This window comes from Hemicordylus capensis, chromosome 15, assembly GCF_027244095.1.
Source record: "Hemicordylus capensis ecotype Gifberg chromosome 15, rHemCap1.1.pri, whole genome shotgun sequence".
In the NCBI taxonomy this organism is placed as follows: Eukaryota; Metazoa; Chordata; class Lepidosauria; order Squamata; family Cordylidae; genus Hemicordylus; species Hemicordylus capensis.
The window spans coordinates 17339381-17366921 of NC_069671.1; the positions used below are offsets into that span (position 1 = coordinate 17339381).

Consider the following 27541-nt stretch of genomic DNA (forward strand, 5'->3'; position numbering starts at 1 on the left):
GAGGACATGTTATTTTCCTCAAATTGCTTCTCAATCCCTCCCACCCACCCCCATTTTTTACTACCTATGCACTTCTTGGGCATTCAGGCCGGGCTTTACCTTGTTAAAAAGTAATGCTGAATATGCACCTGAGATTCAGCTGTGCATATCTGCGTGTTCTAATATTTTTGCTGGAGCGTGCAAAAAAATTTTTAAAAGTGGTGGTGGTGGTGAGAAATCAAAAGGGGGGGGGGAATAAGAGCATGTCTTCAGGCAAGGTGCCTGCAACCTCATGCCTTGGTGGGCTCTCCATCACTGGCCATTTCCAGAGGCTGGACAGGCATCTGCCAGGTGTGCTGTAGGAAATCCTGGCACTGAGCCGGGAGTTGATTTGGTCTAGCAGACCTCTAGGGACCCTTCCGACATTGCAGGATCCAGACACCAAAGCAAGAAGATCGCTGGAAAACCGGCTCTGGCTTCTTCCTGGGTTTCCAAGCCTCCCCAAGCCCTGAATGCAGCCTGGACTATGCAGAAGGCTTTGCAAAGCATCCTCGGCTAACCCACCAGAAAAAGCAGCAGCTGCCAGATATCCCTTTAGCCGAGACGGGAGCCAAAGCACAGGCCAGCCAACATTAAATCTGTTGGCCAGACGCCCTGAAACACCCACCGCCGCAGTCAGTGACGCAGCCCAAAGAGTTCGCCTGGGCTCCGTCTTCTCATCTCATAGGCTTATCGAGTCGGAGCTCATCTGCTCCAAGCCCTCTGCTCGATGCAAGAAATCCAGAGCGAGAGCTTCCCCAAAGGAGAGTTGTCCAACCTCGGCTTGAAGACCTCCAGTGGCGGGGAGTCCCGCCACACCCTTAGTTCATTGGTCTTGGGGGGAGCAAGCAGGTATGGTGCTCGTTGCTAAGCAGGGTCCACCCTGGTTTGGATTTGGATGGGAGCACTGAGAGAGATTCCCCTCAGGGGCTGGGGCTGGTCTGGGAAGAGCACCTGCCGGCTTGCATGCAGAAGGTTCCCAGTTCCCTCCCTGGCCGCATCTCCAAGAGAGGGCTGGGAGAGAGACTCCTGCCTGCAACCTTGGAGAAGCCGCTGCCAGTCTGTGATGACAATACTGACCTAGATGGACCAAGGGTCTGACTCAGTAGAAGGCAGCTTCACATGTCCCTATGAATAGAAGACCCTGCAAGCATGAATTGTCCCCTTTCCTAAACAGGGTCCACCCTGGTTTGCATTCAAACAGGAGAATACATGTGTGAGCACTGCAAGATATTCACGGGGATGAAGCCGCTCTGGGATGAGCACCTTCCTGCTTGCATGCAGGAGGCCCCAAGTTCCCTCCCTGGCACCTCCTCTAAGAAAGAGACTCCTGGCTGCAGACTTGGAGATGCTGCTGCCAGTCTGTGCAGACAATATTGAGCAAGATGGACTAATGGTCTGACTCAGTATAGGGCAGCTTCTTCCGATGTTCCTGTGAAGGTTGCCAGAAGCCTCCTCTTCTCTCCTTGTGCTTCTTTGCAAGTTTTGCCAGGCACACGGGGACAGGCGCTCCTCACAAAGTGGTGAGTCTGCTGCTTGGTTGCTCGTCATTCTCGTGTTGGGCAGGGCTCCCACTTCCAGTCAGCAGCCATAAGGGCCACCCGTGGCCACCATGGCTACCTGCAGCAGTGCCTGCCCTACAGCACAGCCAAGGCAGGGGTGGCAGGTGGTGGTGGGGAGTCTGGAGCTGTCTCTAGTCTTTCTGGCACCCTAGGCAAAGTTTGGTTTTGGTACCCCAACCTGGAAGTCCAGGGCCCCATCTTTAACTTGAGCTGCTGAGGCTGCTGATTTGTGAGGTCAAATGACCAGATGACTGGTGAACGCCCAGCGAATGCCCAGCCCATGCTGCTTTGAGGATACGGTGGGAGAGCGTTCCCCAGGCTACGACGGGGGCAAAACGTGAACACTTCCGAGATGAAAAGAGGCTGCGGTGAATCTGGAAATCCAGCCTGAGGCCATTTCTTGCTGGAAGTGAATGCTGAGGAAGGCGATTCATATTCAAGAGAGGGAATGCGGTTGATGAGGCTGTTGTGGACTGAGGTGTAATGAGCTGAAACTGTGTATTTTGGGGTGCAGATAATGTTCAGGCCCTTTGGGGAGCAGCTGGTGCAGGACTACCTCTTACCTTCTTACACCGCTGTGCAATCCGAGGGGTGTGATCTGAGAGCGGGAGAGAGAGAAATGGGCAGTGCTATATTCTGGCATGTCTCTACCCCCCAAAATTGGTGCCCTGGGCGACTGCCTACTTTTGCCTAGTGGATGGGCCGGCCCTGGGTGAGACAGAGATCAGTTAAGGCAGGGCAGGCCATGCTGAGATCCTACCCAAGTGGGAGGGGGGCCCACTATAAGCCGGCTTCCCCACTGCCCCTTCAAGCCTGAAGCTACAAGCAGGATTTCGGAGGCCGAACGTAAATAAGAACTTGTTTTCTCTGGAAAGGGAAAGGGAGCTAATTATACTCTCTGATCAAGAGCTGAAGTTCTGCAAAACTGTCAGAGATCCTGCTCAAATAAGGTCTGCAATCTATTTTTGTCTGACTGTTCTCCGGAGACTTTTGTCTGACTGTTCTCTGGGTTCCTTGTGATAAAACAAAAGGAGATTCCTTTACATTCTGTTCCATGGAGAATTGTGTGTGGGAGAGATATGCCTTCTGCTGTGAATTGTATGCAATGATCTTTCTAGGAAGTCGCCGGTATAAAGATTTTAAGTGGGCGTTCTCACCCTTGGCTCCCCACAGGATGTTGGATTACTACTCCCATCATTCCTTGTCTGCCTGAGCATGTGGTCCTCGGAACTTCATGCCACTAGGGGAGTGGGGAGCGAATGACTATATTTTCATGCTAATTCTTCCTCAGGTAGCTTCTCCGTCTCTGGGGTGCTGTTCCATCAGAATGGTGGCTGTTGTTATGGTTTGTTAAGCTAATAAGGAGCTCCTGGGGGAAAAGTACAAGATACCAGTGTGATGATTATTAATGACAACAAATAAGTAGCAAAAGAGTATTGAAAGCAACGTCTAACACAATGGTTAGTAAATCTTTTCTTTACCAATGGGAAGCACACTGTGAGTGCAACTGTTCCATTGATATGTTTATTTTTTAAGACATGTTAAAGAAATGTGCACAAGTGAATCTGGTTTCCACCGATCCCTCAGTGCTGAATGCTTCAGGGTGTGTTATCTGGTTTCCATGGCTGTCACTCCCCCAAGAGAACAAATCGCAAATGGTGCATTCCCCAGTTGTTAGGATGTGTTCATGATCAGAAACCAGCTTCATGGGAAGAGAGGAAGCTGCCTCCTACTGAGTCAGTCCCTTGGTCCATCTGGCTCCAAATTGTCTGCACAGACTGGCAGCGGCTTCTCCAAGTCTGCAGGCAGGAGTCTCTCTCTGAGAGGAGATGCCAGGGAGGGAACTTGGGGCCTCCTGCATGCAAGCAGGCAGGTGCTCATCCCAGAGCGGCCCCATCCCCTAAAGGGAACATCTTCCAATGCTCACACATGTGGTCTCCCATTCAAATGCAAACCAGGGCCAACCCTGCTTAGCAAAGGGGACAATTCATGCTTGCTACTACAAAGCTAGTTCTCCACCCTTCACTGCCGTCTCCTGTTCATCCCCAGAACAGCATCCCTCTAGGTCAGGGCTGTAAAACTTGGGCCATCTTGCTCAGTACCTTTGCTAACTGAGCAAAGAGGCACCCTTTCAAGTGGCAATTCTCTTATATTTAGCATAGGGAGAGCAACTGGCCCTATCCAACCCCAGCACAGCACCCCTCCAGTGGCTGTTGCTGGTATCTGTCTTATGTCTCTTTTTAGATTGTGAGCCCTTGGGGGACAGGGAGCCATCTTACTTATTTATCATTTCTCTATGTAAACCGCTTTGCAGCTTTTGTTGAAAAGCGGAATATAAATATTTGTTGTTGTTATGTATTATTTATTTTTCAGTTTAAGCCGCTTTGAGAACTTTGGTTGAAGAGCAGTATATCAATATCCATAGTAGTAGCAGTAGCAGTAGTCGTCGTCGTAATAGTGTCTACCCAGCAGCTTCTCCAAGGTTGCAGGCAGGATTCTCTCTCAGCCCAGGGAGGGAACTTGGGACCATCTGCAGGTAAGCACTAAGCAGGCAGGAGCTCTTCCCAGAGCAGCCCCATCCCCTAAGGGGCATCTCTTCCAGTGCTCATACGTGTGCTCCCCCATCCGAATGCAAACCAGGGCGGACCCTGCTTAGCAAAGGGGGCCCTTCATGCGGGCTGCCGCAAGGCCCGCTCTCTCCTCCTCCCATGAAGGGCGGGAGGCTTCCTCCCTCTGCTAGCTGTGCCTGCGAATGTGGGAGGCTCTTAGACCCTGAGGGCGCCTCTGTTGGGCATTCTCATTAGTGGCTGCTGCTTCCTCGAGATTTAAACTCAGCCTCTGCACCGGAGTCTGGCTGCTGCCGGCACCTGCAGTCCCCGGGCCGGCGGCTCCAGCAGTGGGCTGACTGGTTCGCCCATGGTCTGCTTGCCTGGGACCTCCCGCTTGGCTTCCTCGCGGGCGCTGTCCATCTCTCCAGTGCCTGGGCCCTGGCTGGGAGGAACACCGGTCCCCGCTGGCAGCACCCTCTCTGCAGCCTGAGGGATGGGGTCTTCCCACTCCATGTCGGAGGAGATCCAAGAGCTGGCCGAGAAGACCGGCTGTGAGTATAGCCCTCTCTGCATGGCTGCTCCATCTCTGACCGCCACACAGACACCCCACCTTTCCAAATGGGACCTCCAAAGGTGCCCACTGCTGCGGGCTCTCTCTGTCCCCTTTGCTCTTCTGCAAGAATGTGGCTCCCCTGCTTGAGCAACTTCTTGCTGCTCTTCTTCTTCTTCTTCTTCTTCTTCTTCTTCTTCTTGCCTGCCTTGTGCTTTCGGAAGCCGCCGCCAGCGACCTGACATGTGGCTGACTGTGTGGCTGGGATGAGGAAGTGCTGGGCTGAGAGCTCCGGGCTGGGTTCAGCTTCCAGCCCACAGACGGGCTGCTCAGCCTTATCTGCAGTTGCAGAAGGCTTCTCCTCCTCCTCCTCCTCCTCCTCCTCCCTTTCCAAACACCCGGCAGCAGCCCTGGAACTTTGCAAGCCCTAGACAGCCGGGCGAGGTCTGCCTGTCACCTTTGACTGTGACCAACAGAACCCATTGGACGGTGCTGCTGTCCTGCTAGGAAAAGCCTGGGCTGTCATGGCAGAGGTCAAGGAGCAAGGCGTCTCTTCTGTGGGTGCTTGAATTGCGGAGGAAAGGGGGGGAGGGGGTGCATGGGATCCCTAAACGTCACCCCTCACCCCCACCCCTTTCAACCACCCTGAGCCATTTAAGGGGGGTATGGAAATCGAATTAATAATAATAATAATAAATAAATAAATAAATAAATAAATAAAAATGGCTCACCTTCCAGCCTTCTAAAGTGAGGTATTAAGGGCTTTGTCTCCAATTTGAGCACAGCGGTTAGCCCCAGCTAACAAGTTCAGCGGCTCTCAACCTGGTCCCCCCGATTTATTTATTATTGTTTATTTAGTGTTAAATTTCTATGCCACCTTTCATTAAAAACCATCTCAAGGCGGTTCACACAAAAGTTGAAACAAGACTACAAAAATTACGCAGTTAGAATATCCGCTCAAATATTAAAAGTACAGATCTGGGTTGTTGTTGTTTTTAAAAGTGCCATATAAGCATACAAGAAACAGCAGCAAGAGGACCGATCCTATAAAAGCCTGGGCAAAAAGCCGAGATTCCACACGCTTTCTAAAAACTGTGATGGAGACTGAGGAGCAGATGGCCTCCAGGAGAGCATTGCAGAGTCTGGGGGCAGCCACTGAGAAGGCCCCGTCCCACGTGCACATGGTTGGACTATAAACCCCATTGTCCACAGCCACAATGACCTTTGTCGGCTTTTCGTTTTGGGGATGAGGTCCCTGAAGCTCAGTGGACGAGCATCTGCTTTGCAGGCAGAAGGTCCCCAGTTCAATCCCTGGCAGCTTCTCCAGGTAGGGCTGGGAAAGGCTCCCACCTGGAACCTGGGAGAATACAAGTACAGCAAATATTTATATACCCCTTTAATATTTATTTCAAATATTTATATTTCAAATATTTATATTTCAAATATTTATATTTCAAATATTTACATACCCCAACCCAAGCTCCCAAAGCGGTTTACCTCTATAAAGATGTAAACAGATGGCTCCTTGTCCCCAGAGGGCTCACAATCTGAAAAAGAAGCGTCCGATAGACACCAGCAGCAACAACCCCTGGAGGGATGCTGTGCTGGGGGTGGAGAGGGTTGGTTGCTCTCCTGCTGCTGAACAAAGAGAATCGCCACTTTAAAGGTGCCTTTTAAGAGCTGCTGCCAGTCAGTGTGTAGACACTACTGAGCTAGGCAGAGCAAGGGTCTGACTCGGTTTCAGGCAACTGCCTATGGGAACCCCTGATGTAGAGGATCAAGAACTATCCGCACAGAGCCCTGCTAAGAGGGAGTGCCTCTTCCGTATTCAGCAGGGGGAGAGCAACTATCCCTCTTCAGCCCAGCACAGCATCCCTGCAGTGGCTGTTGCTGGCGTCTCCCTTCGGCTGCTTCTTATTGTGAGCCTTTTGGGACAATCTTCAGGCCCTCTTGGGGCACCCAGTGTGAGAATCATCCCCAACTAACCAGGCAAAGATGCACTTTTTTAAATTGTTGGGACTCTTTTCTACTTAGTGGTGAGGAGGGGGGATACCCAGCGTAGTATCCCTGTTGCTGGCGTCTGCCTTGTTTTTCTTTTTATATTGTGAGCCCTTTTATTTATGTATTGCATTTATGTCTCCCTCGTCCTCCAAGGAATTCAGGGCAGTGTGCTCTTTGTTTTTTGACTCCTCACAACAACCCTGTGAGGTAGGTTAGGCTGAGAGAGAAGCAATCAGCTCAGAATTACCCAGCGGACTTCACGGCTGAACTGAGATTTGAACGCCGATCTTCCCTTGGTCTATGTAAACTGATTTGAGAACTATGTTGTTGTTGAAAAGCAGTCTAAATATTTTTAATAATAATAATAAAATAATAATAATAGATATCAGAGCTGCTAGGACTGATGCTCCCAGTGCTTTTTGATATACATTTTTATCAAGGGAATGTTTAATTAACCTGTTGAGTAAAACTACAGTGAAGTAACGAACACCTGCCCATTTAATATTTATTTATTTATTTATTTATTTATTTATTTATTTATTTATTTATTTCTAATACATTTCTATACCACCCAAAACTCATGTCTCTGGGTGGTTTATGTTTACATTTAATCTGGTCTCACTTTTGTTAGTTTTGTTTTTATTTTATTGATATGATTTCTTATTTATTTGATTGGATTTTTTTTTAAATTACATCCTGCATTTATATTCAATTAAATAGCCAAGAAAGCATATGGAATTTTTTGTTAAGCGCAGAAAGTGAAATTGACCTGAGCAATTCAATATCAGCAGTACCACCATAAGATTTAAGATCAGCCATAGATGAGAACCCACCAAAGACTTTGGTAAATTATTTGGAGTGGTGTGGGGAATAAAGCCATAACTCAGTGTGAGAACAGGTGCTTTTGTTGCAGAAGGTTGCAGGTTCAGTCCCCAGCAGACGGGGAAAGACTCCTGCCAGAGACCTCGGAGGGGGCTGCTTCCAGTCAGAGCAGACAATACTGGTCAGGATAGACCAAGGGATGGACTCTGCATGAGGCAGCTTCTTGGGTTAATCAGGAGTGTTCATAGCTCATTTGAGGTGCACCTTTTGGGCATGTTAAAGATCCTGCGTTCAGTCCCCAGCAGTATATCATTAAAACGAGCTCAGGAAGCAGTATATTTGCCTGACCCCTGGAGAGATACAAAAAGTGACCCTTTCTTAATGGTCCTATATCGGATTGTCCCTAGCCCTTATATAGTAAGTAGGCTTTGTCCTCAGAGCCATATCCCTTATCCTGAACAACCAGACAAATGAGGATCCGTATTCTTTTCCCAATATGCTGCTATGGAAATCTTCACAGCCGTTGATCAGCTGGTCATCATTTTGACGACATCCTTATCGTCAACATCCTTTAGACAATTCAGTGTAGTTCTTAAAGGCCCCTCCGGTAATGGATAAGCTATTACAGGCTGAGTATCCCATATCCGAACTGCTTGGGACCAGAAGTGTTCCGGATTTCGGACTTTTCCGGATTTTGGAATATTTGCATACTGTAATGAGATATCTTGGGCATGGGATCCAAGTCTAAACACGGAAGGTTACTGTACACTGTATTTTTTAAAAAAGATTTTATTTAAAGTATAAAAATAAATAAGCATTGAATTTACGATAACTACGGGTAACTGTAAATGTTACGAGGCGCTCAGCCGCAATGAGTCGGTGCTGCGGGTGTATGCTGTGGTGGTTTCCGGATTTTGGAGCATTCCGGATTTCGGATGTCCGGATTAGGGATACTCAACCTGTATTTGGTTAACACACAGTACAATATCAATTGCAAAACATTGCTAGATGTTTGCAGCCCGCTCAGAAAATCTGTTTCGACCGGTTCAGTTCTGAGAGGACCGTTTCGTGGAACGAAATAAGGCAAGGAGCTTGAGGAACTGGACAGAGCAGCTGGAACAAAATAAGCAGTTGCGGAACGAAAATAACATGTTGTGGAACGGGTGAGACCCGTTGCAGAAAACATGTTGTGGAAAACAGCAGTTGTGGAACAAAGTAAGGGAAGGAGCTTGAGGAACTGGACAGAGCAGCCGGCCAGAAAACCTGTTGGTGGGGCGAGTTCAGGAGCGAGCGAATGAACTTGCCTCTCCTCTTCTGTGAAATGGAGATAAAACCACCCCTTCCTTCAGGAGGACTGTGCCACTGAGATAGCGCTAAAAGGCGCTTGACCTCGCTGGAGGCATATCTGAGTTGAAAGCAGGCCTCTCTAATCTCTTTTAATAGCCTGGGCCATTTCCAGTCACTGGAACATCTGAAAGCAGATGCAGCCTCTCTCTTCCCGGCTTTGATCTCACAGGAATGCAGGAATGATACAGAGTCAGGCTGCTGGTCCATCAAGCTCAGTATTGTCTATATTGATGGCAGAGGCTTAGTACTTTCGGCACTGACTGGCAGCAGCTCTTTCAGGTTTCAGGCGGGTTCATGAAGTTCATGAAGGGGAGGCAGAGGAGATGTTGCCAGCAACCTCCTCTCCTCTCCTCATGCTGTGGTGAATTAATATTTGCTCTCATTAAGATTTTTAATGCATCATTAATAAATTGCTTTCACTTAGATTTAATAATTTTAATGTGATCATCAATGTGCTAGGCATTTACCTCCGCCCCGCCCAAAACCAAGTCATGGTTGGTTTCTGGCCCACTGGGGTGTTTGAGTAGGGCACCCCTGGTTGTAGACCCAGTACTGGGCTGGATGGACCAAGGGTCTGACTCGGTATAGGCAGCTTGCTTCCTATATACCTGCTCCTCGCTTGCTTATTTGTAAATAACGTCTCTGATGCTCTCTCCTCCTGACAAGGAAACAGTCCAGCCTTTACGGCGGGGAGTAGCCCATGCAAAACATGTGGCTCCCTCTGCATCGCATGTCCCTTAAGCAAAAGGGGCAGATGCTCAGAACTGTAGCGAGAGCAAAAGGCCAAGTGAGGCACAGCCGGAACTTCTGGTTAAAAAAACGACAGCTTCGTTGGCCGTGATTCTCCATGGGCACACAGTGGTCTCGCTCTAGTTCTTTGCATCCGAAGTTCGAGTGGGGAAAGGTTGCATTTTATGTATTATTTTTTAACTGCAAGGCGTGTGGGGGATGTTACAGGTGCTAGCCAATAGGTGCCCTCCACAGTGGATCCATGCATCCCAAACAGCGCCACATTTCGGATAACTAGGTCTGTCTACATCCTTAGTGTGCCTCTCCAGCTTTGCTAAAAGTGGTGTCATCTCAGCTTCTTGCTTCCCTCCACCCCAAACCCACATCTCAGTACTTGCTGAGGAAGGATTTCTGCCGTCCTTGATCTGTTGTTGTTTGCGTTGAAAACTCCTGGAGTGTTACCTGTCTACCTTTTGGCTGATTAGCAGAAGCAAGCTGGAGAGTCTTGTCGGTTTTGGATTTCTGATGCGCCAGATGGGAAGGGCTTTGGGAGAGCAGCCAGAACTGGCAACGGATCCCTTTATAATTTGTCACTTTATGGAAATCCAAGACCAGCAAAATACAAGATGTGATGCAGAATCAAACCCCGCCAAAAAACTCCAAAACAAAAAACACCCGTTTGAAGAGAACAATTTGCACCTAAAGTATAATGTACAAAACCTCCACTGGAAATTAAATCAAATGATCTGCACAGTGACAGTCTAATTAACCCTTCCTAACACCGATTTTACACGCCGCCGCATGAAATTTATGCCATTCCTCTGACTTAATGGGGTGATCACTCTGTCAGTTTCAGTTCTTTCTGCCCGCTTCAAAGTCCTCTCCACCCTGCCTCAAACTTTGACTCTGCTTCCCCACAAGCTCCCCTCTTGCCTGTCGCACAGGGCTGCTCACTCCCGGCAGGCACTGATTTATTTTTAGATTGCCCATCGGTGTAGTCAGGACTCAGGGTGTGACTCAGGAGTTGGTCTAAAACTACGGAGTGGACTTTTGGTGCAGCAAACTGGAGGCTTCCACTCTTACAGACATGAGTGCTCTCCTTTGCTAAGCAGGGTCTGCCCGGGTTTGCATTTGAATGGGAGACTGCATGTGCAAGCACTGTCAGATATTCCCCTTGGGGCATAGGAAGCGCATCCACATGCTTGCATGCAGAAGGTTCCAAGTTCCTTTCCTGGCAGCATCTCCAAGACAGGGCTGAGAGAGACTCCTGCCTGCAACCTTGGAGAAGCCGCTGCCAGTCTGGGTAGACAATTGTGAGCGAGGTGGACCAATGGACTGACTCAGTATATGGCAGCTTCCTATGTTCCTAAGCTGTACATTGCGTCTCAGCCAGTTGTCCTCTGGGTTGACTAGGCAAGCTGGTATCATAGCACTTCTACTCTTTCTTATTTTCTTCAGCGATTGTGGCGGAGGAAATGTGTCATCAATGTCTGGAGGAGGAAAGGTTGGTAGAAGCCACCATAGGTTAGCGGGTGTGACATCCCTGACCTGGACTAGTCCATGTTCCTTTATTGTCTTTATTATTGTCCTTGCAAATTTCCCAAGCCACCTAATGGCACAGTGGGGAAATGACTTGCCTAGCAAGCCAGAGGTTGCCTGTTTGAATCCCCACTGGTATGTTTCCCAGACTATGAGAAAGGCAAGAAGGGGTGAAGCTGCCCCACTGGAAATAAGACAACCCAGGTGACAGGTTTTGATTATGAGAGTCCTGGATTTTGATTTTGATTTTAGCCTGCAGTGAAATTGTATATCAGGTAATTGCACCAGATAATGGGATAATACTTAGTTTTGACCTTCACAATAGGGTTCAGCAGTTGATTTTGATCCGCTGAATACTAACCAAGCGCAAGGAGTGTCCCTTGTGCATGATATTTTGCACAAATGGGTATTTATAGGCCTCTATTGTCAGGGTGTGGTTAAGAGTTTAGATTTATAGGGCACAATCTAAGGGGTGTCCTGATAGAAGTCGGCTCTCCAGAGATGCTGCAAACTGGGACTGGGAAATAAGAGGTCAAAATGTTGCACTGTGAATGGAAGGAGGCCTTGAGTTGGGCTTCTTGAGGGTCTTTTGCTTTTAATTTTCTAGACCTTTTGGCAGTGGAAGGGAGCCTAGAAATGTAGAGGCGATGTTCGGTCAAAATGGCTGGTCGGAACAGTCCATTCGACTGAACCAGCTTGAGCTGGTTCAGCAGTTCAAGGGACTATGTAAAGTGGTTCCTCACCAGATTCTCCTTTACAAGACACTTTCCATAGCCCTTTGAACTGCCGAACTTCCTGAAGTCCAGTCCAGTTTGTGTTCAAGCCACTTGAATCGGCTCGGGCAGAGGGTCACCCGTTTGGTCAGTTCCTTCTTTTCTCTCCAGAACTTCCTTACAATGCTCTCCTGTGCACGTTTACTTGGGAATACATCCCACAACAGACCCACGGAGGCTTACTCCCAAGAAAGCATGCCCAGGATTTCACCCTGAAAGCAACAGCGATTTAGGGGGAGGAAACGCCTTGGCGTTTGTTTGGGGCTGGCCTGCACTCTGGGTGCAGGGGCAGGGTCTATCTTTTGGCCCTTCTCCTTGGTTCAAATTGTGGGTCCCTTGATGACAGGGGGGAAGATCTACAAGCAGCTGCTAACTGCCCTCGTTAATTAATTTAAATGTAATAATTAATGTGCTGAAAGTTGACCTCAGCCCCTGCACACCAAGTCAGGGTTGCTTCTGGCCCAACGGAGCATGTGAGTTGTGTAGACCTGTCCTACCTTGACCTTTGAGTTTGTACGACCGCAGATTGGCCGTGCATCTGGCACTCCTGCCCAGGGGAGGATCGTGTGGACTAGCCTTCTGCCTACATGCTCTGAACCATGTGGACTAGGGACTTGCTCTTTTATTTAAGGGGGGGGGAAGTCAAATCCAAGAGCCCCTGAGGTCCATACAGTTAAGTAGCTGGTTGCACATTCTGCAGTCGAAGCTAATGTCCCGCACTTCATGCCATGCTTGTTGCGATGAGGACTTCTAGCTCCCCCGATTGCTTGGGAGGTTGGCGTGTTCTTAGCCGCCAAAGCCACTTCCTCGCGAACGTGACGGAATGCTCACGCAGTGGCAGGCTGACTGGCCGAGGTCACAGCTCCTTCTGGAGTAGCCGCTCTGCAGCCAAGTCGCTTTCCTCTCCAGTAAACAGCTTCAGCCGGAGCTCCCAGCCTGACTTGTCGGGATGCATCCTCCTCCGGAGGAAGAGCAGATGGCGGGGAAGGGGGCGGCTGTGCAGGCACAGGAGTGAGAAAGCAGCAAAAGGCATTTGCTGTCTCGGTCTAGTGGTGAAAAGCAACCTCCCCCCTCTTTACTCTGTTCCGTCTAGGAACATAGGAAGCTGCCGTCGACTGAGTCAGACCCTTGGCCCATCTCGCTCAGGATGGTCTACCCAGGCTGGCAGCAGCGGCTTCTCCAAGGTTGCTGGCAGGAGTCTCTCCCAGCCTTATCTGGAGATGCAGCCAGGGAGGGAACCTGGGACCTTCTGCATGCAAGCATCTTCCCAGAGCAGCCCCATCCCTAAGGGGAATCTTACAGTACAAGATGCACTTAATGCATACCCTGCCCCATATGCCTTCTTTCACACACACACACACACACACACACACACACACACACACACACACCCAATTTCCCTGTTTGTTCCATCTCTTTCCCCCTCTCCACTCCCCGAGGGGTGGGGAAACCAACTTCCAAAGAGGAGCAGGTGGTGAGTTCCTGTTTGCAGCACGAATCCCCGGGAGCTTATATTTTTATAAGGCAAAGTCGACTAAAGTTCCAGATGTCTTGGGATTTGCCGGTCCCTTTGTTTCCATGACAATCGCCATGGCAGCCGGGGGAGAATGTCAGAAGTCCCCAGCTGACAGCCGGGGCCCGGAGGAAGCAAGATGGAAGGCCAAGTTTCCCTTTCTGGGTGAGAAGAGGGAGGACAAGAACCGGAGCCAGGATGCGGAGTTTAAAATAGCGTCGCTGAAGAAAGGTCGCGGGCTGGAACTTGGAGAGTCTTTGTGGCCGAGCGGGGTCCGGCTTTCCCAGACAGCAGAGGGCCGGGAACAGGTTGAGATACCTTGGGTGATGGATTGCCAGGTTCTGCTGGACTAGTTCCTGCAGGTGTCCCTTTAGCAGCGGCCTAACTGGGAGCCATTAGCAGCTGAGGGTGACTTTTGCCTCTGGACTGAAAGCTGTAACGGACACTAAAGTGGACGGCCGGACTTAGCTTGAGGGCCCCTCAGTGGTGAACTGCAAGAAACCCCTAGCATCAGAGGCGCTCGGACCCCTGGACTTCAGGGCCGAAGACCAGGGCCTCCACACCCCCTGCCACCCGCCCCCAACCCTCTTTAGTCTGTCTGTCCTGGCTGGCGTGGTTTGTGCCCTCAAGAAGCTACAAGATGCTTAACTTGCAGCCGGGGAGGTGGCTCCAAAGGCCTTTCGGACCAGGCTCCCAAATGACCCAGGTGCACCTCTGCCTCGCATCTTCTCAGCGGTGTGATGAAGCCACAGGGCAGTCTGTCACTCGTAGGCGGTGGAATATTGCGCTGGGATTCCCGATGGGGTATTTGGAGGGCTCCTCGAAGGGACTCGGTGCTCTTCTGCCTCCCCGCGCACTGCAGCTGCACTATTTATTCCCCATCTGGAGGTTGCCCTCGAGAAGCTGATGCATCCTCAGGGTTGCCTCCTCTGCAGAACAGGAGGGAGGAGGGTGAAGACCCTCCCTGATTGGCTGGCTCGCGGCTGAAGCTCAGCATGCCCCTCCCCTCAGCCTGACTCTCAGGCGCCCGAAAGTTAGCACTGAATACTCCCATTGGAATTTGCAGGACAAATAAACGTTTCCCACCCATTTCAATGGGAGGACTCATGAGTAAAACCACCTAATGGCGCAGCGGGGAAATGACTTGACTAGCAAGCCAGAGGTGGCCGGTTTGAATCCCCGCAGGTATGTTTTCAGACTATGGGAAACACCTGTATCAGGCAGCAGCAATATAGGAAGATGCTGAAAGGCATAATCTCATACTGCACGGGAGGAGGCAATGGTCAACCCCTCCTGTAGTCTACCAAAGACAACCACAGGGCTCTGTGGCCACCACGAGTCGACACCGACTCGACGACACAACTTTACTTTACTCTAGTCATGAGTAACTTACTGTAATTTACCTGAATCCAAGACTAGGGTTTTTCCAAGTTCTTTTATGTTATAATTTGGGGGGTCATCTTCGATTTCAGGGCCCCCTTCCTTTTGGGTAAATAGTATAACTCAGGGTCATCTTCTATTCTGGTAGATACGGCAGTGTGGATGTAAGCCAGTGACTGGAGTAACCTGTCTCATAACGCACACACTCTCTCTCTCTCTCTCTCTCTCTCTTGTGATTCCTTTCTAACTAGGAACAGACAATGTTTCCATTGCAATCTGCAAGCTTCAGGGTTACACAGAATCCTTCTTCAAGACAGTGTATCTCAGAGGGGAGATACTTCTAAAGGGTTTCTCTAGGCTGTTGCTGTGCCGTCGAGTCGATTGTCCACTCCTGCTGGTGCCCACAAAGCCCTGTGGTTGCCTTTGGTAGAATACAGGAGAGGTTGACCATTGCCTCCTCCCGTGCAGTATGAGAGGATGCCTTTCAGCATCTTCCTGTATCGCTGCTGCCTGATATAGGTGTTTCCCATAATCTGGGAAACATACCAGCAGGGATTCGAACCAGCAACCTCTTGCTCCCTAGGCAAGGAAAAGCTATAACCCGAGGACGGGTATCCCAAGAGAGCACCGTTCTTTTTGTGAGCCTGCTTCTATACTCTTAAGAAACAGCAGCTGGCCTTGAAAAGGAAGTTACCCTTGTCTGCGGTGATTGAGGAGGAAGTGGATGACTCATGAGTGGAGCTGAGCCCTCCTGAGTTCTCTCTCTTGTTTTCAGAGGAAAGCATTAACCTTATATCAGCGGGTGGCTGCCAGCAGTGGAGAATTGGGTGACTTCTAGTTCTCCAGCAGGCGGGGAGTGTATTTGTACTGCATTGATATGAGCAGATCCTCCCATCTTTAATGGTGGAAGTTGGACTCTTAACAGGCTGGTACTTGGCAAATACTCCCCAATATTGACCAAAGCCTTTATCAGCTGTGGCAAAAGAAAAAAGAAAAAGGGTGGGTTCGTAGGCACACCAAGAAAGAAAAATGCAAACATAGGTTTCCCAGTGCTCACACACACACACACACACACACACAATCTTACAGTGTGCTCACACGTCTCCCATTCAAATGCAAACTTGGGTGGACCCTGCTTAGCAAAGGGGACAACGCATGCTTGCTACCACAAGACCAGGTGGAGAGCATTCACCTGTTTAATGCAGAGGCTTTGGAAATATATACTTGAATCTCCCAACTGTGACCAGCCTTTGGCAGTAAAGATGTATTGATGCAAATTAACCCCAGAATAGTCCTGTTTACAGCTGTGCCTGTTTACAGGCTGTGTGGGATATGCAAACTTCTGTGTGCATACATGGAAATAGCTGAAACATGGAGCGGATGGCCCGAAAAGTCCTATTCTTTTTGTGTGTGCTGAGCTTCTGCACGAGATCAAGAAGTGAAGGTTATGAATCAGCCAGCTTGGTCTGGATGCAGCCTTTTCCAGTCATTTACTGCCGTAAAGCAATGCATACATTTAAAAAAAAACAAAACACGATCTCAAAGCATCTTCCTGGAAGTTTTGCACTCCTGCCTGAGAAATGTCTGCCACGGCCCCTACTTGCTACAGCCAGGCTGGGAGAAAAATGCACACACACAACCCCGCTAGAAAGATTGCACCAGTTGGCTGTTTTTGCTGCACAGGTCATAGGTCAGAGAGTTCTAGGCAGAGAAGCAAGTCTGAAATAATGTGTCCCCCCCCCCCACTAAACTACAAAGAGAAAAGCTGCAAAGCATTTCACTGGGGATTTTCCAGAACAGAATGTTCTTTCCTAGACTTAGTATCCGGGCCAGATGGAATGTTACGCAGGAGATGTGTGAATATCCCAACATCGTTATTTTGGAACTGAAAAGCAGCAAGGGAGGCTGCCAGTTTGAGCAGAGCAACCGCCGTGGAGTGGGGCAGCTGAACCCTTTCTGCTCTTGCTGTTTCTACACTCCCACCCCTTCCAAATTGCATGGGGTGGCGTTAATATTGAGCAGGAAAAAGCAGGAGGCAAAAGAGGAGGCCAACCCACCTCTGTTCAAAATGACAACTTCCTGCAGTTACTTTGCTTAAAAAATTTCACTCCGTATCGTGCCTCCTATGTACAGTATTTCTTGGAATCCCAGACTTGGTGTTTTTTCCAAGTTGTTTGATGTTAGAAATGGGAGGTTCTTCTTACATTCAGAATGCTGTTCCTTTTGGGTAAATGCAGGTATAATCTGTATCTCGCCCTTGTTTTTTAAGGGGGTCGTCTTAGATTCAGAATCGTCTTCTATTTTGGGTAAATACAGTACCATGTACTTTAGCCTTTGTACTTGGGAGAATGAGGAAATTAAGCTTCAAGAGGCGGATTTGCAGGTTTCTTGAGATGGATTAATGTTCATTGATTACTTATGTCAATTTCAAAATGCAAAAGTTATCTATTTAAAGTATCAATAAAATTGATATTTTTTTAAAGTGAGGTTTAAATAAATATCACTGGTCCTCTACCCAGTTACCAGCACCATTCAGACTCGTCCACCCTCATGGGATGTAAGAATGCATAATGGAACAATATTGAGCCACTCTCTTTTTTCACACAATCAGGGACACTCAAGTATGTTAAGAGTGTTTCTTCCTGCCACAATGCCAACTTAAGAGCCTTCTCACAGTCTGTGTCTTGTCATTGGCTGAACTGCTGTGAGGTCATAGAGTGTTTCCAATTATTCGAATTGCTTCAGTGGGAGGAGTTCACTGCAGAATGTTGACGACTTTGCTGTGAGGCAAGGTGAAGGTTCACTGGGGAAGGAAGGGTGAATTTTAATTGGCTGAATTGCTGTGATGCCATAGAGTGTTTGAATATTCTAAGCACTGCCAGGGGGACAACTGTACTGTGTTCACTAGGGAAGGAAGTGACTCTGGGGAGTCAGAGGTTAGGAAAGATAGCTGTGCAGTTATGAAGGAGACAATCTAGAAGCAAGATCTGAAAAACCTCTCATGGTGCCTGTGGACAGGAGGAGCTGTGAGTGGGAAGAAACGTGGAGAGGAAATGAAGGCTGAATTATCGCACATCAATACCAGCGTGTTCAGTCAAAGCCACATTTTAGTCTCCAACAATGGAAACGGAAGCATTTATGGCAAATGGACAGAATCAAACAGCTGTAAGTGGGAAAGGAAAGGTTTATTGCTGCAAAAATAGTCTTGTGAGAAGTGGCCATTCTCTCTTTCCCCAAGTCATGCGACCCAGCTCATGACTTACATGGGGTTAGGCCTGCTCAACTTAGGCCCCCCCAGATGTTTTTGGACTACAACTCCCACAATCCCCAGCCACAGTGGCCAATAGCCAGGGATTGTGGGAGTTGTAGGCCAACATCTGCAGGAGGGCCGAAGTTGAGCAGCCCTTTAACCGTTAAAGGAAGCTGTCCAGGTGGGAAGTGTGTGCTCATTTAGGACGGGTTTTCCTCTTTAGGAGGGTCAGAGGATTTAGTCCCCCTCACTACAGGGTCCTCCTTCCAGTTGGTGCTGGTTGACAGGGAACAGCTAGATAGCTGAGGAGACTTTTGTGGTGTCCCTGTGCTTTGAGGTCGCTGACTGACGGTCTGCCTGTCTTCTCTTGGTAGTCACTTCGGACCAAATTGAGCACCTGCACCGGAGATTCAAGCAGCTCAGCGGAGACCAGCCAACCATCCGGTAGGACATCATCATCATCATCATCATCATCATTATTATTATTTCTTCTTCTTCTTCTTCTTCTGACTTATTTTTCTTCAGGGACATCTTGAGAATCCAACCTGATTCTGGGACTGGAAAACATTTTCCATCCATATACTGTCGTGCTTTTTGAGACTTCAAATTACATGGCAATACTTTAAAAAATTATTATTATTATTTATTTGATTTCTCTACCGCCCTTCCAAAAATGGCTCAGGGTGGTTTATACAGAGAAATAATAAATAAATAAGATGGATCCCTGCCCTCAAAGTTAGCTCACAATCTAAAAGAAACCTAAGATAGACACCTGCAACAGTCACTGGAGGGATGCTGTGCTGGGGGTGGAGAGGGCCAGTTGCTCTCCCGCTGCTCAATAAAGCGAATCACCACATTAAAAGGCGCCTCTTTGCCAAGTTAGCAGGGGTCCCAGGTTCAATCCCTGGCAGCACCTTCAGGTAGATCTAGGAAAGACTCCTGCCTGAAACCTTGGGAGAGCCGCTGCCAGCCTGTGTTGACAATGCTGAACTGGATGGACGGATGGTCTGACTCGGTATAGGTTAGCTTCCTATGACAGAGCGGGGAGCCCCTGCCAGTCAGTGTAGACCAGGGCAGCACAACATTGGCCCTCCTGCAGCTTTCGAACTACAACCCCCATCATCCCTGAATATTGGCCACAGGGGCTATGGATGATGGGAGTTGCAGTCCAAATAGTCCCAAGCGGGCTGGCGGGCCAACGCTGTGCAGCCCTGATATAGACAATACGACATTGCCTCCCTATGTTCCTGCCATCCCTGGCCACCGGAATGCCCAGCAGTTGACTCTAGATGACTCTCCTCTCTGCATAAGTCCTTCTCTGTGCTTCGCTTGGCCTGTGGAGAAATCGCCATGCAGACGGGTTTTCAGCTGGCCTCTGCCAGCTGGGTGGTCCTGAGCAAGGCTGGTGCCTGGATTTCTTTCCCGCCTGAAGCAGCTGGTTGTCCTGCCAGAAAAATGGCTTGCTGATAAATGGGCTGCTCCTGGCCTGCTGTCTCTCTAATGAGATTTTGTTCTCCATGTGTTGCTTTGAGGGAAGGTTGTTCCAACGCAAACCCAGATAGCGATCTCAAGAGGATGGTCTTTTATCCCTGGGCGTGTTGCTTTGAGAGAAGAGAGGAAGCTATCATGGTCCGCAGAAGGGCAACTTCTCCCTTTCCCACTTAATCGAAAGAGAGAACTTTATTTCTAACCAAGCTGAATTCTGCTCTTGATGGGTGACGCGGAGTGGGATTTCAACCCTGCAGATATACACAGCAAATGGTTGGGTTGGGGATCATGGGTGTTGTAATCCAACATAAACTGGAAAGCCAAGTCTGAGAGCCCCTGGCAAAGCCGGTATTTTCACAACCAAAAAACCTACATTTAGACACAGAGCAAGTCTTTCTCTGCAGGGGAGTAACAGCTGGAGAGAGGGCATGCCCTCCTCTCCTGCCTGTAGGCTTCCAGCGGCATCTGGTGGTCCACTGTGTGAAACAGGATGCTGGACTAGATGGGCCTGGTTGGGTGCTGTAACTCTCTCTCTCTATATAATTCTCTAAGGCGTAATCGTGGCTAATCCCGTGTGTGGCAGTGCTTGCGAGAGTTTGTGAGTAGAAGAACCTGACTGGGCAGTGGGGATTCCATATGCAGATAGGGAGGAGGAGCCTGTAAGAGAAGCACAATGGTGATTGTGCAGTGGGGATTCCATATGCAGATAGGGAGGAGGAGCCTGCATAGTCTCCACCTCCCCCCCCCCCACCGCATGCTCCAGTTCCTGGGACAGCTTGGACTGGACTGGGTTTCCTTTAGAGGAGAGCACAAGAGATGGAAGGTGCATTTGCTTTGTTTACAAAAGCGCATAGAGCACAAGAGCAGAGGCAAAGAGTAGCCACTCGTACAAAGCAGTAGATCTGCTACCCAGATTATCGGTAGGTCCACCACGGGCAGAGGAAAGTCATTTTGCATAGATTACGTTTATAGACTAGGATTTTATTGACTAGGCCAACAACCGTATCAAGCAACTGCGTACATTTATAGGGACGTTCAGGAAATGGAATATATGTCATTAAAATTTGTATTAATGTGCTTGCAAAATGGAAAGTCAAAGAACAGTTTGGAATTTGTAGGCTTTCAACTTCAAATGTTTGTTTTTATGGAATAACTGCTATGGATAGTAAATCTGTATCGTAGTAAATCTGAATCGGAGAAAAAGGCCTGCTTCTCTTCGGCATGATGTCATTTTTGGACTATTGATCTGATGATTGAGTGTTAAAAATCTGTTGAGACCAATAACCGTTAAAATGTGATTATTCAGAATTTCTTCTTTAAAACAATACCACCACCACCACCACCACCACCACCCCGAAAACCATTTAAAACCTTGCACATTCTGGTGTAAAGGGTAGTGCATTCGGCCAATTTAAGTGGCGGGATTGTTTATGCAAAACTTGGTATCTGGCAGTAATGGGAAAATATGATTTATTTTGCACAAACGAACGAGCGCTTCAAAATAGATAATAGATTGCTCGTTAGCAATTTCCCCCTTGCCTAGGCTGGTGTTTATTCCACAGACTCAGCCTGCCAGCTTCCTCTGTGCTGAACTATTGGTTGACCTTTCCGCAGGAGAGGCAGAAAGAGACTCCAACAGAGTCTTGGCAGGAGCCGGTGGGCATCGCTCCGTGGTGCAAGGCGTCACAGGAGGAGGCTCAGCAGAGGCCAGTGGGCACGGCTGCAGAGTCAGACGCACCCCTGCAGGGAAGGCCTGTGGGGCGCTGTTTTGCAAGCCTCTTGCCCGCTCTGAGGGAGGCAGTCAGCATTCTCCACCCCCTTGAACACAGGAAGCTGCCTTCCACTGACTCAGACCTTGGTCCGTCGAACAATTTTGTCTACACCGACTGGCAGCAGCTCTCCAAGGTTCCAGGCAGGAGCCTTTCCCAGACCCACCTGGAGATGCTGCCAGGATTGAACCGGGGACCTTCTGCATGCTTTACCACAGATGCTTTACCACTGATTTATGGCCCTGTCTCCTAGAAAACTGAGAGTCAGACCCTTGGTCCATCTAGTTCAGGGGTTCCCAACTGGTGGTACTCCAGATGTTGCTGTACAATGCCCATCAATGTCCATCTAGTTCAGGGGTTCCCAACAATGCCCATCAATGTCCATCTAGTGCAGGGGTTCCCAACAATGCCCATCAATGTCCATCTAGTGCAGGGGTTCCCAACTGGTGGTACCCCAGATGTTGCTGAACTACAATGCCCATCAATGTCCATCTAGTTCAGGGGTTCCCAACAATGCCCATCAATGTCCTTCAATGTCCATCTAGTGCAGGGGTTCCCAACTGGTGGTACTCCAGATGTTGCTGAACTACAATGCCCATCATCAACCCCCCCGGCTATAATATATTGTGCCTGGGAATGAGGCATGAATGTTCCATCCCACCACATGCATAAGATGGTTCAATATGCCAGCTAAAGAGAAGGAAGTGGAGGAGAGGCCCCCGCAAATGGACATGCTGCCCCCAGGCTTCTCGGAGTCCGAGAAAGGCCCTGGGTGTGGTACCTCTGAGGCTAAATCTTTTTGTTTGGGGTCCCTACATGCCAGGGGTGACCAGTTTCTGTAGTCTCGGTGGGGGTGGGGACTCTGTTATCCAGGCTGGCCCCAACATTTCATGGTCTTTCCCAGCACTGTGATCTGAGATTCTTTCAGGAGATTCCAGGGACTGAACCAGGGTGGTGGTGGTGGTGGTGGTGGTGGAAGCCGGTCTTGTGAAAGCAAGCAGAATTTTCCCTTTTGCTAAGCAAAATCTGCCTCGGTTTGCATTTGGATGGGAGACCATGTGTGAGCTCCAACCCAATGCTCCAAGGAAGAGCATCTGCCTGCTTCCACACAGAAGCTCCCAGGTTCAAGCCATGGCAGCATCTCCAGGAAGGACCCCTGCCTGTAGCCTTGGAGAGTAACTGCCGGCCGGTGTAGGCAGCAATCCGGCGGTATTTGGACCCATGCCCTGACTTGGTAAGAGGCAGCCTACGACTTTCATCATGTACAGCAGGAGCTCTACCACTGAACCGCAACCCTAACGTAAGTGGGGGGCTCTGGCCAATCTTTCTCACTCTCTTTATTCCTTCTCAACCTTACAGCAAGGAGAACTTTGACCGGATCCCCGACTTGGAGTTCAATCCTATTCGGACCAAAATCGTCCAGGCCTTTTTTGACAAGAGGTAAGTTGTGGGGACCACCTTGAGTGGCGCAGCGGGGAAATGCTTTGCCAACAGGCAGAAGGTTGCCAGTTCGAATCCCCGCCGGTCAGGGGATTTATATGGTCAGGAGATTTATATCAGGCAGCAGCAATATAGGAAGAGGCTGAAAGGCATCCTCTCATACTATGCAGGAGAAGGCAATGGTCAATCCCTCCTGTATTCTGCCAAGGACAACCACAGGGCTCTGTGGCTGCCAGGAGTCGAAATCAATGGCACACTTTACCTTTACTTAAGATGTGAGGCATCAGACATTGGTGTGATTCTTATTTCCCCCCACTTTTCCCTTTTATTTATTTATGTTTTTAAAGTTATTCTCCCAGTAGCACTGGCCTTTCCACACCTTGAATGTTGAGGTGCATGTCCAAGATATTTTAAAAGTACTCCTGCAAAAGGTGTGAATCTAATAAGCTTGTGTTTGCAAATGCATACGGAAACAACTCGGGAAGGTGCCAGGAGTGATTTATTTCATATCTTGCTCTTCCTCCAAAGACCCCAGAGCAATGGCCTTGGTGATATTCATCCTTCCAAGTGTGATATTCAGCCTTCTCCCTGCCTACAGGAACCTGCGACAGGCCTCCAGTGGATTGGCCGAGGAGATCAACTTTGAAGACTTCCTCACCATCATGTCCAATTTCAGACCCGTTGAGCTGAACATGGACGAGGAGCAGCTAGATCGCTTCCGGAAGCAGAAACTGAAATGTGAGCCCATCTTGCTCTTTTTAGTCTGTCACGGGGGAGTCCAGCCTGAGCCTCTCCCATCATTGATGGACTACAACTCCCATCACCCCCAGCCACACTGTGGAGGATGATGGGAGTTGTAGTCCAACCACTGGAGCACCTCTGGTTGGACTGGAAGCCTGTCACTCTGGGGTGGGTTGAATTGGACGTCCCCTTATTGTATTAAGACATAATTCACACGTAATGTTCAACACTTGTACCGCTAGGATGCACAGGTACAGTTACTCACCTGCTGAGCACAGGTAGAGCAGTATATTTCCTATCTGTGCCGTGTCTTTGAGAGACCTGTACCCAGCTCCACTTTTAAAATGAGTGCAGTCATCCACACAAAAGTGTGTACGAGTGTGCAGACATCTGTACAACATCAGGTCTGAATAAAGCTAGAAGGTAGATGTCAGGACCGATATAACCAATGGTTATCCAATCTTGCCTTATTTATTTCTAGAAGTGCCCACACTTGTCCTCCAAGTACTTCAGCCAGTTTAACGGTCTGCCTTTTAACCTGGGTTGTCAGCTCTGATTGAAGCTCTTCCTAGAGGTGTTCCCCAGTATTTTTTAACTATTTTTCCCCACCATTTAAAATCTCCAAGGTTGTGTTCAAGAGTCACCTGGAGATGGATGCCACTTCCTAGGACTCCAATCCAGTCCTGGAGGACGGGAAACCTTTCCACCCACTTCCTGTCTTGCAAAGATGTGCCAGTAGCTGCATTTCTGAAGAGAACGAGCGGAGGGCGGTCAGGCTGACAAAGTGCTCGGCCCAAACATGTTGTGTTAACTAGTTGCAGTAATGTTGGAGCAGCACAAACATGTGTGTGCACGTGTATCATGTAGATTGTGTGGCCTTGTGTTCCCCATCCTTGGGATGGGTTTTATGAAAAGCGGTACAGAAACTGAACAATGAATGAATGAATGAATGGACACAAGGCAGGCGGTGATGTGGGAACTGTCTTGGCTCTTGAGTGGTGGAGGCCCAGCCTGACGCTTTGGCTTGTTCCTTGTGTCTCCTAGTCCTCTTTCACATGTATGACGCAGACAGTGATGGGAAGATCACTTTGAAGGAGTATAGAAAGGTAAGGGCTCGGCTTGGCCCTCGGCTCGCTTCATTGTGCTGCTGGAAACTCACGGCGGCTGCCTCAACCAGCTTTCTTTGGGTCTCTCCCTCCCAGGTGGTGGAAGAGCTGCTCTCAGGGAACCCACACCTGGACAAGGAGTCTGTGAGGTCGATAGCCGACGGAGCCATGATGGAGGCTGCCAGCATCTGTGTGGGACAAATGGCACGTTCCTGGCTGGTTAATGACCCCAAATGACCGGTTAATGACGCCAGGTACAAACCCACTGAGTTCCACCAGCCTGCCCGGTCGAGCCATGAAACCCGGTGGGTTTGACCGGGCGGGCCCGTGGAACTGAGTGGGTCTGTACCTGGAGCTCGCTGGAGCTGACCGGTCGATCCATGAAACCCGGTGGGTTTGATCGGTCAGACCCGGGGCTCTGACTGGGCAGGCCAGTGGAACTCAGTGGGTTTGTACCCAATAACCCGGGATTATGGGAGTTGTAGGCCAATATCTGCAGGAGGGCCCAAGTTGAGCAGCCCTGATCTAAAGCCTGTGTAGAACCCTCTCTCCTTTTCTGATTTCAGGAGCCAGATCAGGTGTACGAAGGAATCACCTTTGAAGACTTCCTTAAGGTGAGAAGCAAGCCTACCTTTTCCCTTGGCTGTCATGGTGACATGATTCGAGTGAAGATAGTTTGGGTTCTAGACGGGCTCGTAGGTGGCATTTATTTCTCTATTTATTTATTTTTACATTTTTATACCACCTTTTGTTAAAAGAAAACCCCAAGGTGGTTTACAAAAATTAAAAACATACAGTAAACATACATTCAGCACCTGCCGAAATGTGCAGCTTACCTCCATCCCACTTATGCAGGGCTGCAGGGCTGCAGAACTCCAGCCTCCCAGCTGCTGTTGGACTACAATTCCCATTTCCCCCAGCCACAGTGGCCAACAGCCAGGGATGATGGGAGTTTTAGTAAAATAGCCGGTGGGCTGAAGCTAGGCAGCCCCACCCGAAAGGATTTTCTTGCACACGGATTAAGGTTAGGCGCAGCTTTAAGCTGCCCGGATCACAGCCACAACCAACTCCTTCGACTCGCTCTTGTCTCTGTCACCGGCAGATATGGGACGGAATAGACATCGAGACCAAGATGCACGTCCGCTTCCTCACCATGGAGCCAATCGCGATTTGCTACTGACTCCGGAGCCGCGGGGGGCGAAACGCTGGTGCCTTCTGGAGGAGCCGCCTGGATCACAAGGGCAGGGGGCCGATACGGGTAGCGAGGGAACTGGGTGGTGCAGCGTCGGTTCAGTGGGGCTGTTCGGCCTAGGGTGACACATTTTCTCTATTTGCCGGCAGTAGGGTGTTGCAAGCCGTCAATAAAGCAGGCTTTGTTTTTCGTCCGTGTCCTATTCATTGCTCCCGTTGACCAACAGCGGGTAGTTTACCAAGGCGAACAGATGGGCCACCTTCCTCGAAGGTGGCTTCAGACTTAAGTCTGCCTCACACATTCAGCCACAGGGGGGAGAGCCCTCTCCGTGACGGCGGGCACACCCATGACTGCGAGAGCAGAACGATCCAGCCTCTCCCTCCTGTGACCACCACCCACCAGCCAAGGATCCTGACTGTGACACCCGGCTTTCAGAGGCAGCTCTCCCTGCCCTTCAACCAGTAAAGCTACTTGGTTTAGGTTTCAACAGAAGACACACGAAGCGCCGCTTTCTCCGTCAGCCACAGCAAGCCTCGCAGGCAGCGGCCTGCAGAGTGTGGCCAACCCTTTAATGAAAGAGATTCTCTTTACAAAACATGTAAACATGTCTAGAATGAAAGTATCCCCCCCCCACCCCACGCACGCATGTACGTGTGTTACCTCTGCGATTTCATGGGGCTGCACACCAGACTCACGCTGGAAGCGCCTCGGTGAAAGATGGAACCCTCGGGCCCTATTTCCCCACTCTTCCCTCTCTCTCAGGGGACTTGGGCCTCCAGCCGCTGCTGGACTACAACGGCCATCATCCCAAGCCACAATTGCTTGCAGCGGGAGATGATGGGAGTTGTGGTTCAACCACAGCGGGAGGGCCCAGTTCGGCCAGCCCTGATCTATCTGGTGTGGCGTTTACGCCCATGCCATTCTACACATGGAAAAAAGCTTCCCTGGCCAGGGGAAGTCTGTCAGGGAGCTCTTCCTTCCGGGCATTGGGGCTCCCGCTGCAGCTGCCCTCCTTTCTCCTGCCCTGGGCCAGCCCTTCTTCTCTATTCCCGCTAGGCCATACCAGGCCGTGGTAGACCACCAATGCCTACCAGCTGCTGCTGCTTCCTCCTCTGCCCCACAGAACACATTTGAGGGTCCTTCCCTCCCTCTGGCCAGCAGCCCGACCCTCCCTCAGACGGCGGGACGTCCTTTCTGAGCCACACCGATCCACGCCAGGCGACCTAGAGGTCGTCATACGGGACGGCGAGGCCGATGTTGTAGCTGTAGCCCATCGCTTCGTTATAAGAGGAGCGGCAAATTGGAAGGACGCTCTCCGCCATCAGCTGGTCCACAGAGAACTCGTAGGCGTAGATGATTCCGCGGTGCCTGGCCAGGGAGGACGAGAAAGGGATACAGGCCTGTGGCAAGGTGGCATCTCGAGTGGAAGGGGCTCAACAGCCCAGAGCACCCCAGGCATGGCGAACATTTATCAAGGGCTGGTGTGGATATTGCCCCTGCCCGCACAATTAAAAGGGGCCAGAGAGAGAGAGAGAACGAGAACACATGCACAGACTAATTCAAATATTACAGTGATGAGACATCCACACTAAGTGACTCATGAGTACACCCATGAAAATTAATGGCGCAAGCCTACTTGTCCCATTAATTCCAAAAGGAAGGACTCAGGGCTAGTTTTCTGACATTGGTCAGAAAGAGTCTCTTTCTGCCTCTCCTGCGGAAAGGGCAACCACGCAGCCAGCCAATCGGGAGCCGAGGAGGAGGGTTTTCAC

The 27541-nt window shown here is 49.7% G+C and overlaps 2 protein-coding genes across 5 annotated transcripts in view; one reads left to right on the plus strand and one right to left on the minus strand.

The window, feature by feature from the left end:
* Positions 1-4382: 4382 nt before the first annotated feature.
* On the plus strand, positions 4383-25959 carry TESC (tescalcin). Of its 4 annotated transcripts, none has more exons than XM_053279839.1 (8): positions 4383-4680; positions 18408-18477; positions 22650-22730; positions 23329-23468; positions 24516-24577; positions 24674-24781; positions 25144-25191; positions 25680-25959. In XM_053279839.1, the coding sequence occupies exons 1-8, from the start codon at positions 4623-4625 to the stop codon at positions 25755-25757; spliced, it is 645 nt and encodes a 214-aa protein (XP_053135814.1). In that variant the 5' UTR covers positions 4383-4622; the 3' UTR covers positions 25758-25959. The 4 variants fall into 4 exon arrangements, 3 of the variants coding, with proteins under 3 accessions (XP_053135814.1, XP_053135813.1, XP_053135812.1); XM_053279838.1 differs by lacking the exon at positions 4383-4680 and adding an exon at positions 13466-13568; XR_008312487.1 differs by lacking the exon at positions 4383-4680 and adding an exon at positions 17664-17948 and having other exon boundaries at positions 24674-24831; positions 25680-25763.
* Positions 25271-27541, minus strand: part of FBXW8 (F-box and WD repeat domain containing 8) — a 57165-nt gene continuing 54894 nt past the window's right edge. Inside the window, exon 11 of the mRNA XM_053279832.1 lies at positions 25271-27137. Within this exon, the coding sequence (XP_053135807.1) occupies positions 26993-27137 (145 nt within the window). The 3' untranslated portion in view covers positions 25271-26992. The remainder of the gene's footprint in view (positions 27138-27541) is intronic.